General features: G+C 45.4%; 1 protein-coding gene across 9 annotated transcripts in view; it reads right to left on the bottom strand.

Annotated features, from left to right (window-relative positions):
• Positions 1-8,924, bottom strand: part of fbrsl1 (fibrosin-like 1) — a 285,955-nt gene extending 277,031 nt beyond the window's left edge. For 5 of the 9 annotated variants that reach the window (XM_080894981.1, XM_080894983.1, XM_080894980.1 and 2 more), the window contains exon 1: positions 7,381-8,924. In XM_080894981.1, coding sequence (XP_080751107.1) covers positions 7,381-7,683 — 303 coding nt within the window. In that variant the 5' untranslated portion in view covers positions 7,684-8,924. The remainder of the gene's footprint in view (positions 1-7,380) is intronic. The other 4 variants (XM_080894987.1, XM_080894982.1, XM_080894985.1 and 1 more) reach the window with 1 other exon arrangement.
• Between the last annotated feature and the right edge of the window lie 2,518 nt (positions 8,925-11,442).

An 11,442-nucleotide genomic window follows, 5' to 3' on the forward strand; every position in this document is an offset into this window, starting at 1 on the left:
ACACAAGGAAGGTAGGTTTAAACAAATGTACCTATTTTGGTCCACTGTCACTGAAATCTATGATGCTTTGCCCTTCCAGTGTAACATGTGACTCCCTCAGGAGCTCTCCATTGGGCTGCTATTTATAGGCTGGTAAAATGATAAGGTCACAAAATCAAATCAAATTAAATCTACATTTTTTATTCACTCTCTCCCCTTTTTTTCTTAAACTATAATAAGCCAAAAAGCCATGTAACATTTCTCATTGGGCAAAATAAAAACATGTTCATATTCCTTAAAACAGGCACTGAAAAAACTGCACTAAACCTGCTATGGAATCTACAACAGCACCTAAAAATGAAAGCACCTGCACATTAACTCATTAACATCTTAACAGCTGAAACAATTTATAAGTGTTAATTAGAAATGAACAAAAGGGATGCCAGAACTGGCTTGCTGGTATTCACAATGCCAGTAAACCAAATCTCTTTATACACTATTTTGCAGTTGAGCTTTGGGAAACTGCGATGCTCATTTCCCCTTTTTTGGAGAAGATCATTTGCAGCCTAGATCAGCTTTGGGAAGTTCCTAATACAAATACGCGTTACATGCGATCTCTAAGCAGGCCTCACACTTTTGTGAATACGGTGTTGTCAGTAACAGAGAAAAGTGATCATCCTGCTTCCAGATCCGCAGCATCGTCATCAACCAAAAGTTGGTTGATTAAATGAATTGACGAAGGCCTGATGGGTCACAAAAAAGGAAAAAGCAAACTCAAACCGCATGGCACCAGTGACGTCATCATTAGCAAATCAGACAGTTAACTATCTATTAGCTATTTGACCGATCTGCATTTATATATACCTTTCAACCATGTCTGAGTGTTGATGTTGCATGCTTTGTCTACCAGAGGGCACTCAGCAACTCTCCTGTTGGCAACATGTGTTTGGAAGAGCACAAACACGACAGGCTGCTGATTCCAGCAGCATGAGGCAGCGCGTAAATGAATAACTCACGACTTGCTGTGACACAACAACATTATATTAGTAAGGACTCATAAACAATTACTTCCTGAAAGAAAAAAATACCACATTTTATCATGTTCTGATGTTATTCAATAATTAAATCAATATAAATGCACAATGACCAGTTGACTAGGAAGCCATTCTTTAAGGGAAAACTTTAAGAATATACAACTTGGACAGCTGCACGCTGGAGGTTCGGTCATGTGTTCGTGTCAGACAGAGAAAAGGCTTGCGAATGTGACCATGCATTTATCAGCCACGCTGTCGCCTACAGTGTGTGACAGTTAGAGACAGCCAGGGCTTGGGGACGTCCCACTGGCATTAAGAAAGCTCTCTCCATGGGATGCGTCAGCCAATGAGCAACGGAGCCTCGGGGGGCTGCCTTGTTAATTAAAGCCGGAGTTGTTTGTCAGTGCCGACATATGATGCACAGCACTATCACCGTTGGGGGAAAGTGAAAACACGAAGCAAGATTGCTGCAACCCCTGCAACAAATCTGCTGCCTCACCATGGAAGCAAGACATCTCACTACAGCAAGGACCGCTGCGGTTTAAGGTGCCAGTATTGGTTTGCATCGTGTTACTCAAGTGGCAACGAGCAGAGCGGAAACACAAAGCTGACCCAGGGAAAAGATGTGAAATTATAGGATTTTTGGGCTCTTTAAAGCTTTACACAATCCGTCAATCTGCTGAAAGCCAAACCTTCAGTTTAAGCTCAGGATTTATCGGCACGTCTCTGCACAAGTGTGCTTTCTAACATGAAATCTTGAGTTCCGGCCTTACTAACGACTCCAAATAGTTAGCATGTGGTCATATCTGGGTGCTAACTATGAGACACTCGAGTGTAGCTATATTAAGGGGAAGTCTCTGGGGCGAAAAAAAATCTTTCTGATATATAATGACACATATTTGTATCTGGAATGTTGCTGGCTTAAATCCATGCACCAGCTGCCAAAACACAGGCAGAGAAAATGAAGCAACAAATCTCAGTTTCCCTAACAACTACTGTCAAGCTCCTTGAGGGCAAGGGACTTAATTTCCCCATACTCCACCAGCGGTGCTACTCAGTAGCCAACGATCGAGGATGATTAGTGTGCAAAACTTGAGAAAACAGAGCCATGCAGGAAAACAGCAAGCAAAACGTCCCTGGATACACAAAGAGACAGAGTCTTTGATATATGAACCCATTTTCCGCCAGAATCCCAGACCCCCTTGGCCTCCTGCCCTTCACACTGTTGTAATATCACTAAATCAACTAAACCTAAATCCCCCATTAGACTGAATTTAGAAACCCACGCTGCGGAACGGAAAACCCAAACAAATCTGTAAATTCATGTTAAAGCAGATGAACAGAAGGATTGTGGATTAACGAGAGGGGATTTGCCACTCCGACATCACTCACAGAGCAAATGGAGCAAATCAAACATCTTATTAATACGTTGACAGATGGATAATTGTGTCATTTTATTATCTCCTCACTTGTTCGATACACACAGGGAGACTTCTGGAGGGTATAAGCTGTAAAGCATAATTGTTTTATATCGCTGCTATGTCCACGAAATTGGCCTTCAGGAACTGAAAGAATTCCCCAAAGTTACTCAGACTAATATACGGGCTAATTTATCCTTCTTCTTAAAGTCGTGTTTCTTAAAAAGAGAAAAAAATAAGGGAATAATTTTCCTGACTCATGCGCAATGATTTCATTCTTTACTTAAAAAAGAAATAAAAACCACAGAAACTGTGCATGAGCTTTTCTCCTTTTCAACAGCCCACAGTAACAGATTGACTCTTTTTGAATCATCACTGAATCATACCCCCATTTAAAAAAAACATCATCATAAGTTGCCCGTGACAAAGCAGCACGGCTGTGTTTGCATAGTCGATTTGCACAGGTAAGTAAGCGGCTTTCCTGCGAGAAACGAGGGGATTCAAAGCGAATAAACACGGTGTAATCAAATGCGGCTGTGGCTGCAAATTGCTTTCGGCTGTAATGAAACCGGGTTACGGGGTAGCAGGCAAGACCACCACACAGCCTAAGCCTTTATCGAGGGAGCTCGATCCTATCGGCGCTGAGCTGGAATATCAACTGAGTGAGCTTAGAGTGGAAGTGCTCTGGGAGTAACCCGTAACCTCAGGCATGAGTTACAGACTAGAATGGGACAATCAAACAGCAGTAACCCAAAGGTGACGTAGATTTTATGAAACACATTCACCCTGAAGTGCATCAGAGAGCAGACACACACACACACACACACACACACACACACGAAAAAAGATTACAGGGAGATTTGAAAGCAATGAGATTAAACACAAGTAAATATTGCTATGTTGGCCATATGGGCTCACTGAACCTGGGGAGGGTGGAATAAATAATGACGGTGAAATCCTAATGAGACCGACTGTATGGCCTGACATAAACACAACCGTGCTGGCCATCAGTCACTTTAAAGAGGTCAGGAGGACCACACGCTCGCTCTCCAGAGGGTGTGCCAGCTTATCGGAGCATAATGCAATAAGTCAGAGCTATTCCCTGACTGCCCGCCCTCCCCCATAATTGATGAGTAATTAGCACAGGTAGAGTAGGTCATGAGCTCCACTCAAGCACGCGGTGAGTAGGTGAAAGAATGACTCATGGACAGACGATGTGATGGTTCCGGTGGGCACACACCGCGGAGAGGCCATTTCACTCTCAGTGATGCAGCTAAAACAAATGTCATTAGCGTTGTCACTTACAGCAAACAATACACGAAATTAGCACTAAGTCAACACTCTGATTTCATTTACCACATGCACAGAAATCAGAGGCACAAAAAAAAACCCTATCTGTGCTCATCTCTTCTTCTAATTGTACCAGATCCACTAACATCATTTAATAAGCGCAGGCCATTTGCATGCAAATCAGACCAATTATCAACAAGTAGCTGGTATGTGAGTATCATTTCACATTGAGCTGTATCATGCCTCATTTGCGTAGCCTTGAAACATAAGCTTCTGTGCAGCGCACAGTGTTCTTTCTCTGTGTTCACTCAACACAGAGAATTATTATAGCTAGTAAATGTGTAAAACTAAAATTGGATAATTATCTGGCTTCGCCTCGCTCTCACAGAGGCAGCGTTTATTTACTGTAATGTTTTTATTAAGATAAACCCTCAAAGGATAAATCTAACCTCATCTCCCACATCAGAGACAGATGTCCAACTTGTGAACTAAAAAGACGTCTTACAGCATCACAACACGTGTTACTTTTCCCAGAAGTCATTAAGTGCAGCGCACTTCAAAGTCTTCCAGCCATCAGAAGTGGCTGCCATGCAGCACAGAGGGCAAAGGTGCTTTTACATACAAAATCACATGGAGATGAATGAGGAGAATGGGCAGCAACACACAAGTTTATCTGGGGTGAGTGCCGCTTGTGAAATTTAGCCTGATTAGCCAAAAAACTCTGCAGTGTCATTAAAGCAGTTTTACATCACTGCACTCGCCTTTTACATCATTATTCTTCTCATATAAGTTCATTCCCAACAATATTTCAGGGATCGCCCTTGCACTCCTATCTGCTTTCCCGCCTGCTTTAAGTACCATGAAGCTAAATGGAATTGCAGGATAATCACAGATGACCCTGACAGGTTAAACTTGTTAATAGCTGGGCAGTGGAGAATTGATTATCAGCTTCAAGTGAGTGAATCCTACATTCAGAATAGACAACTGGTTAAGATTTTATGCTGCAAACACGCAGTCCACCATTATATTGAATAAGAGCTATGTAGGAGGCATGACTGATGACTGATTAATAGCCACCATAGCCACCATATGGAAGACATCCTGCATCGTCCCGGTCCCCAAAAAGAACCGGCCCAATGAGCTGAATGACTTCCGACCGGTGGCACTGACGTCACATCTTATGAAGACTCTAGAGCGGCTCTTCCTCAACCTCCTCCGACCACAGGTACAACATGCCCAGGACCCACTACAGTTTGCATACAAGGTGGGTGTCGGAGTGGAGGATGCCATCCTGTACCTCCTACACAGAGCCCACTCACACCTGGATGGGGGAAAAGGCACGGTCAGGATCCTGTTTCTTGACTTTTCCAGTGCCTTTAATACCATCCGGCCCTGTATGCTTCAGGAAAAACTGAACAGGATGGAGGTGGACCCCTGCCTGGTGGCTTGGATCTCCGACTACCTCACCGACAGACCACAGTACGTCAGGCTGAAGGACATCACGTCTGACACAGTGGTCAGCAGCACAGGAGCACCACAGGGAACTGTGCTGTCCCCTCTTCTCTTCACCCTGTACACCTCTGACTTCTGCTACAACTCTGAATTATGCCACATTCAGAAGTTTGCAGACGACACAGCCATCATGGGGTGTATCTGGGATGATCAGGAAGAGGAGTACAGAAGTCTGGTGAGGAACTTTGTCGCATGGAGTCACACAAACCACCTGCAACTCAACACCTCAAAGACTAAGGAACTGGTTGTGGACTTCGGGAGGTCCAGAGAAGGTCCACTGCCAGTTCAGATAGAGGGGGAGGAGGTGGAGGTGGTCAACAAGTACAAGTACCTCGGGCTGTGGGTGGACAACAAACTGGACTGGTCATGCAACACAGAGCACCTGTATAAAAAAGCCCAAAGCCGACTGTACTTCCTCAGGAGGCTGAGGTCTTTTAACATCTGCAGGAAGCTCCTGAGGATGTTTTACCAGTCAGTGGTTGCTGGAGTACTTTTCTATGCTGTGGTGTGCTGGGGGAGCAGCACAGCAAAGAAGGACTCATCCAGGCTGGAGAAACTGATCAGGAGGGCTAGCTCTGTGGTCGGCATGAAGCTGGACACTCTGGTGACAGTGGCAGAGAAAAGGACATTAAAGAAACTGATGGACATTAAAGAAACTGATGGACATTATGGACAATGCTGGGCATCCTCTGCACACGGCCATAAACAACCAGAAGAGTCTGTTCAGTGACAGGTTGCTTCTCCCCAAGACAAGAACTAACAGACTTAAAAACTCCTTTGTCCCACACGCCATCAAACTGTTTAACTCCTCTCTGGAGGGGAGAGGGAGGGGAAACAGGAGGACAAAGGAGGGGGGAACAACTAAGCTGCAGTGCCTCTTCACCTCACTGTGCAATACCTTGTGCAATACTTTTTGTAAATAGTCAACAGTGCAATAGACTCAATACTTGAAATGTGCAATTCACTTGTATTTTTATTTTTTATTCCTATTTATTCTATTTATCCCCTTTGTATATTTTATTTATATTTGTCTCTGTATTTATATATGTGTGTGTGTGTGTGTGTGTGTGTGTGTGTGTGTGTGTGTGTGTGTGTGTGTGTGTGTGTGTGTGTGTATATATATATATAACAGTTCTGTAACTGTAACTTCGGTCATTGCTGTGCTTTTTTTGGAAGTCGAATTTCCCAGAGGAACCCACCCGAGGGATTAATAAAGTTCTATCTTATCTTATCTTATCTTAGTTAAGCTTACATAGAAAGGTGTGATTGGATCCACGGCCTCTCAAACGAGGCCATCATCTTAAAATACACAGACACCAGTGAATATTAGGTATATATTTTTAAAGGTAGTTATTTATATACAGTACCATCCTCAGAATGAGCCATAAAAAAGCAACAACAAACCTGCCTCATCAGTCTGCCTAATATCCCACAGGGAGCTATGTTTCATTTGTCATTTTGAATGTAATGAGATAAAGGAGCTAAATAAAGGAGGGTGTCACAGGGGGACCTCCTCTCTTCCTGAAATCACTGCTCTGACATCTGACATAGCTACCACACGGTAATGACAGCAGCAGAGTTATCAGCACGTAGTGTGTGAGCCTCCAACACACGAATGATGTAATAGGCAGTTTATCAGAGGTCGGAGTGTCAAGAAAGCAGAAAACAGAAAAACGCACAAACCAGATCCAAACCTGTCCCACCAAAGCACCTGTTTATTCTCCAATCATATGCTGGCTCTCTGAAGCAAGTAATTTTCAAGAAACAGGTGTGTGTGTGTGTGTGTGTGTGTGTGTGTGTGTGTGTGTGTGTGTGTGTGTGTGTGTGTGTGTGTGTGTGTGTGTGTGTGTTGTAAACACTTTCATGACAAGGACTCCAAACAGACACACATCAAAGCGAGCACTGATCACCTTGAGGGATATCCTCTCATCTACAAATATCAGACGATTACAAGAGTAATCCTCATCCATCTCATTACCGCCATCTCAAGTAAATTGGCTACAAATTGGACTAGTCCTTCATGTTGCTGGTGAGTGGGTGAGGACCCACTTACACGCACACACGCGCAGACAGACACACACACACACTCTTGACACATGATGAAGAATGCAAACACACAAACAGTTAACGATCCGCTTCCTCCTTACCTCCAGACGGTCCAGGCTGATGAAGCTGGCGATAGCAAATCCATCAATGATGTCCTCCTCCTGCGAGCTGGACTCTCGTCTCTTTCGCCGCGGGGGGCGCGAGACTCTGGCGGCGGCCGCGGGGTGCGGAGCTTTTTTACCGGGCAGGGAGGCGGCGTCCCTCCCCGGACTGTGTCCCTCCCTGTCGGAGCAGGAGGAGTTGGGGTCGGGGCTGCGGGCGTCTCTGCTCCCAGCCTCCCGCAACCTCCGCACTCTCTCCCGCTTGGATCGACATCTCCGACCCTGCTTCAGTTTCCCATCCATGCTGTCAGAGAATTCTCCCAGAGTCCGAAAGAAACAGCAATATTACTCCACAGCTCGCGCAATATCAAATAACACACGCGCACGCACGCACACGCAGACACACACACCGGACTGAGGATCGTAGCCTGCGCTGCGCTATAACGTGGAGACAGCGCTGCGTGCAGGGCTCTGTAAATAACGAGGCGACCGTAGCCTCACAACAGTGGATGACCTTGAGTATAAACCTCGCCAATCTCCATTACGATAAGCAAACGTTCCAAGTATCCCCGCGCAGGCGAGCGACTGGGTGAGAGTGAGCGAAGCGACGCGGATCCGCACGCTATTCTGTCACGAATCTGCGCCGTGTCGACGCGCTGGCCGCTAAAGCAGGTGCAAAAAAACGGCGAAACGCTCAAAATCCGCGCACTGCACTCGTCTCGTAACTTTTGTGGCATCTCAGTAATAACGAGCGGCGTTCAAAGCGGGAGCTCGCAGCATACTGCAGACAGCGCAGAGAAATCATGTCGCTGCCCGTTGTTGTTTTCCACCACCCCAATCCATGATCCAAGTCTGGCAAGAAAAAAAAGAGAGAGAGAGACAGTATCGGGACAGTATCCGTCCGAGATAATGCTGATAATAAACGCCTGGTAAACGTGTCGATAGAAGCTGTCGAATGAGAGAATAATCCCGCGGACGACGCTTTGACTTTTAAGCCATATTCCTCTCCGCTCTGCGCTTCAGAAGCAAAGGATCCGAAGTCTGAGAGCTACTTAGGCTATGCGCAGTGTTTCCTAAATGACCCGAGCCGTCCGGATAAGACAGACATCCAAACTCCATAGGGCAACGAAGCGGTCTATTCCAGTTTAGATAACGTTGAGTTTCCCTACAAACCTCCACTCCAGTCCGTCCCTCAGTTGCTCAGTGGCTCCTGGTATTTTCTGTTCGCATAATAAGGCTTTGATAAGTGTCCTTAAAGCGACAGGAGTGATTAAAATCTCTCTCTCTGCCCCCTCCCCTCTCTATCTCTCATTCCCTTCATCCGAAATTAAGATACGCAGTCAAGCTTCAGAGAACCCACATAACTGACGTATTTCCGCCACCTCTGGCCTACAATTTACCATAGGAAGGAAGCGTGTGTAAAAAAAAGAAAGCCAGAGAGAAAGGGAAAATCATTCTCTCTCACTGTTGGGTACACTTTGTCATACAAGGCACTATTTTAGTCTGTCTGTCTGCCGGAGCTGATGCCACATCATGCCGTTTCCCGCTGACGGTTTGCGCTGTCTCCCTCTCACACACTCTCATCTATCAGGTTCTGACAGCTTCTCCATTCCGAGCATGCTGACTCTCCCCCCCCCCCCCCCCCCCCTCTCCCCCACCTCAACCCCCAACTCTCTAAATTCACCAGCAGACAACAGAAAGTGCAAAGCTGTAAAGCTGCGTTTCACTGTCGCATAAAGGTCAGAATTTCATGAGTGCACTGTAATAAAATATATATTTGAAATATGGGTTTGTCATATTTACCCTGCCCCAAACCTTTTTGTAAAGCCTGAGCAGGACTGCTGTGTCTCTGCAGAGTGAGCACTTCCAGGGGGTCCCTGAGGGAATTCCAGGGAATCCTGTGCAAAGTGAAACTGCTTAATTTATCTGCTTTCTATCAGGAGAAATCAGGGCAATGACATTATACAATCACTCCACTGTGTAATATTTTTTTCAGTTAAAGGTTTCACTGCCCTTACTGTGACTGTAACACCACCCAAACTGTAACAGAGACTTTTGCAAGCCTTTATAAATGTTTATTTTCTCCCCTGCAGAGCCATCAGGTTGTGATGCAGACGTGTAGGAACAGGTATCTCAGGTTAACACCGTTATCAATACTCTATACTGTGATTATGTTTTCATAAAGGTATTTTCTCAATCGACTTCTTCAATTACATGGAAACATAACCTCAGAAGCCAACAGTCCAATTTTCTAGGCAAGCTAGTTTATAGATTGTAGATTATGTTTACTTCCAGAGGATCTGCATCTCATTTCCAGTTACACAAGTCGAGGAAGTTGTTCCTTTGTAAATGTCTGGTGAGTATTTGCATAATACTTTGCTTAGTTGGAAACCTGTTCTCTTGCTGTGGGCTTAAATGAAAGAAGCTTGCTGTTTAGGTTATTATTACTTTATTAGCAAATACATGGCATGCTGTCAAGTGTTCTCTGATGAACTCGTAACGCATATGAATGAAAGAATTTAGCAAAATATTATATTGCAGCTATATTGTGACCGATGAATGGTGCTAGAGACTTAGTGTCAATCGTCTAATAAGTATGAAACCTGAAGATGAACCGCACCACTGAGTGTGAAATTTTGCTTATAGGAATCCTCTGGCTTATCACCTGATTTTCACACTATGCCAAACAGGAGAGTCAAAGCTACAAATGCTATCCTGGACCCACTTCAGTTTGCCTACCAGCCTGGCATTGGAGCGGATGATGCCGTCATTCACCTCCTACATCGTTCCCTCGCTCACCTGGAGACCGCTGGAAGCACTGTGAGAATCATGTTCTTTGATTTCTCCAGTGCCTTCAACACTATTCTTCCCTCGGTTCTGAAGGACAAGCTGGAGAACTCTGGAGTGGACCATCACCTCACTACCTGGATTTTGGACTACCTCACCGACCGACCACAGTATGTGAGGACTCAGGGCTGTGTGTCGGACAGGGTCGTCTGCAGTACGGGGGCCCCACAGGGAACGGTTCTGGCTCCGTTCCTCTTCACCATCTACACTGCAGACTTCTCCCACAATTCCACCCAGTGCTTCCTGCAGAAGTTCTCTGATGACTCTGCAATAGTCGGCCTCATCACTGATGGGGACGACAAGGAGTACAGAGGACTGACTCAAGACTTTGTGGACTGGTGCCAGCTGAACTACCTCCAGATCAACGCCAGTAAAACCAAGGAGCTGGTGGTAGACTTCCGCAGGCACAAGCATTCTCCACTGCAACCACTGAACATCCAGGGTATGGACATTGAGGCTGTGGACAGCTACAGGTACCTTGGTGTTCATCTGAACAACAGACTGGACTGGACTCATAACTCAGACGCCCTCTACAGGAAAGGGCAGAGCAGGCTGTACCTGCTGCGGAGACTCAGGTCGTTTGGAGTGGAGGGCCCACTCCTGAAGACCTTCTATGACTCTGTGGTGGCTTCTGCTATCTTTTATGGTGTGGTCTGCTGGGGCGGCAGCATCTCTGCTGGGGACAGGAAGAGACTGAACAGGGTGATCCGAAGGGCCAGCTCTGTTCTAGGATGCCCTCTGGACCCAGTGGAGGTGGTGAGTGACAGGAGAATGGCGGCTAAGCTGTCATCCCTGTTGGACAACGTCTTCCACCCCATGCAGCAGACTGTGACAGCACTGAGCAGCTCCTTCAGTGGGAGACTGCGGCACCCACGGTGTGGGACGGAGAGATTTCGCAGGTCTTTCCTCCCCACTGCTGTCAGACTCCACAACAAAGACTTTAACTGAACAAACACACACATCCACACATGTGCAATAACACTAAGTGCAATAATCTTTTCTGGCATCGTTGTATTTTTACTCAGTTGTATATAGCATTCGTATTCTATTTTTATCTTATTGTATATTTTTATTCTATTTTATTCTACTGTATATAGTATATTATTTTATTCTATTCTGTACAGTTGTGTACTGTATTTATTCTTATTGTATTCTAATTTTTGCGTCATAACTTTTGCACTGTCCACTTCCTGCTGTGACAAAACAAATTTCCCA

Source organism: Rhamphochromis sp. 'chilingali', assembly GCF_963969265.1.
Source record: "Rhamphochromis sp. 'chilingali' genome assembly, chromosome: 10".
Lineage (NCBI taxonomy): Eukaryota > Metazoa > Chordata > Actinopteri > Cichliformes > Cichlidae > Rhamphochromis > Rhamphochromis sp. 'chilingali'.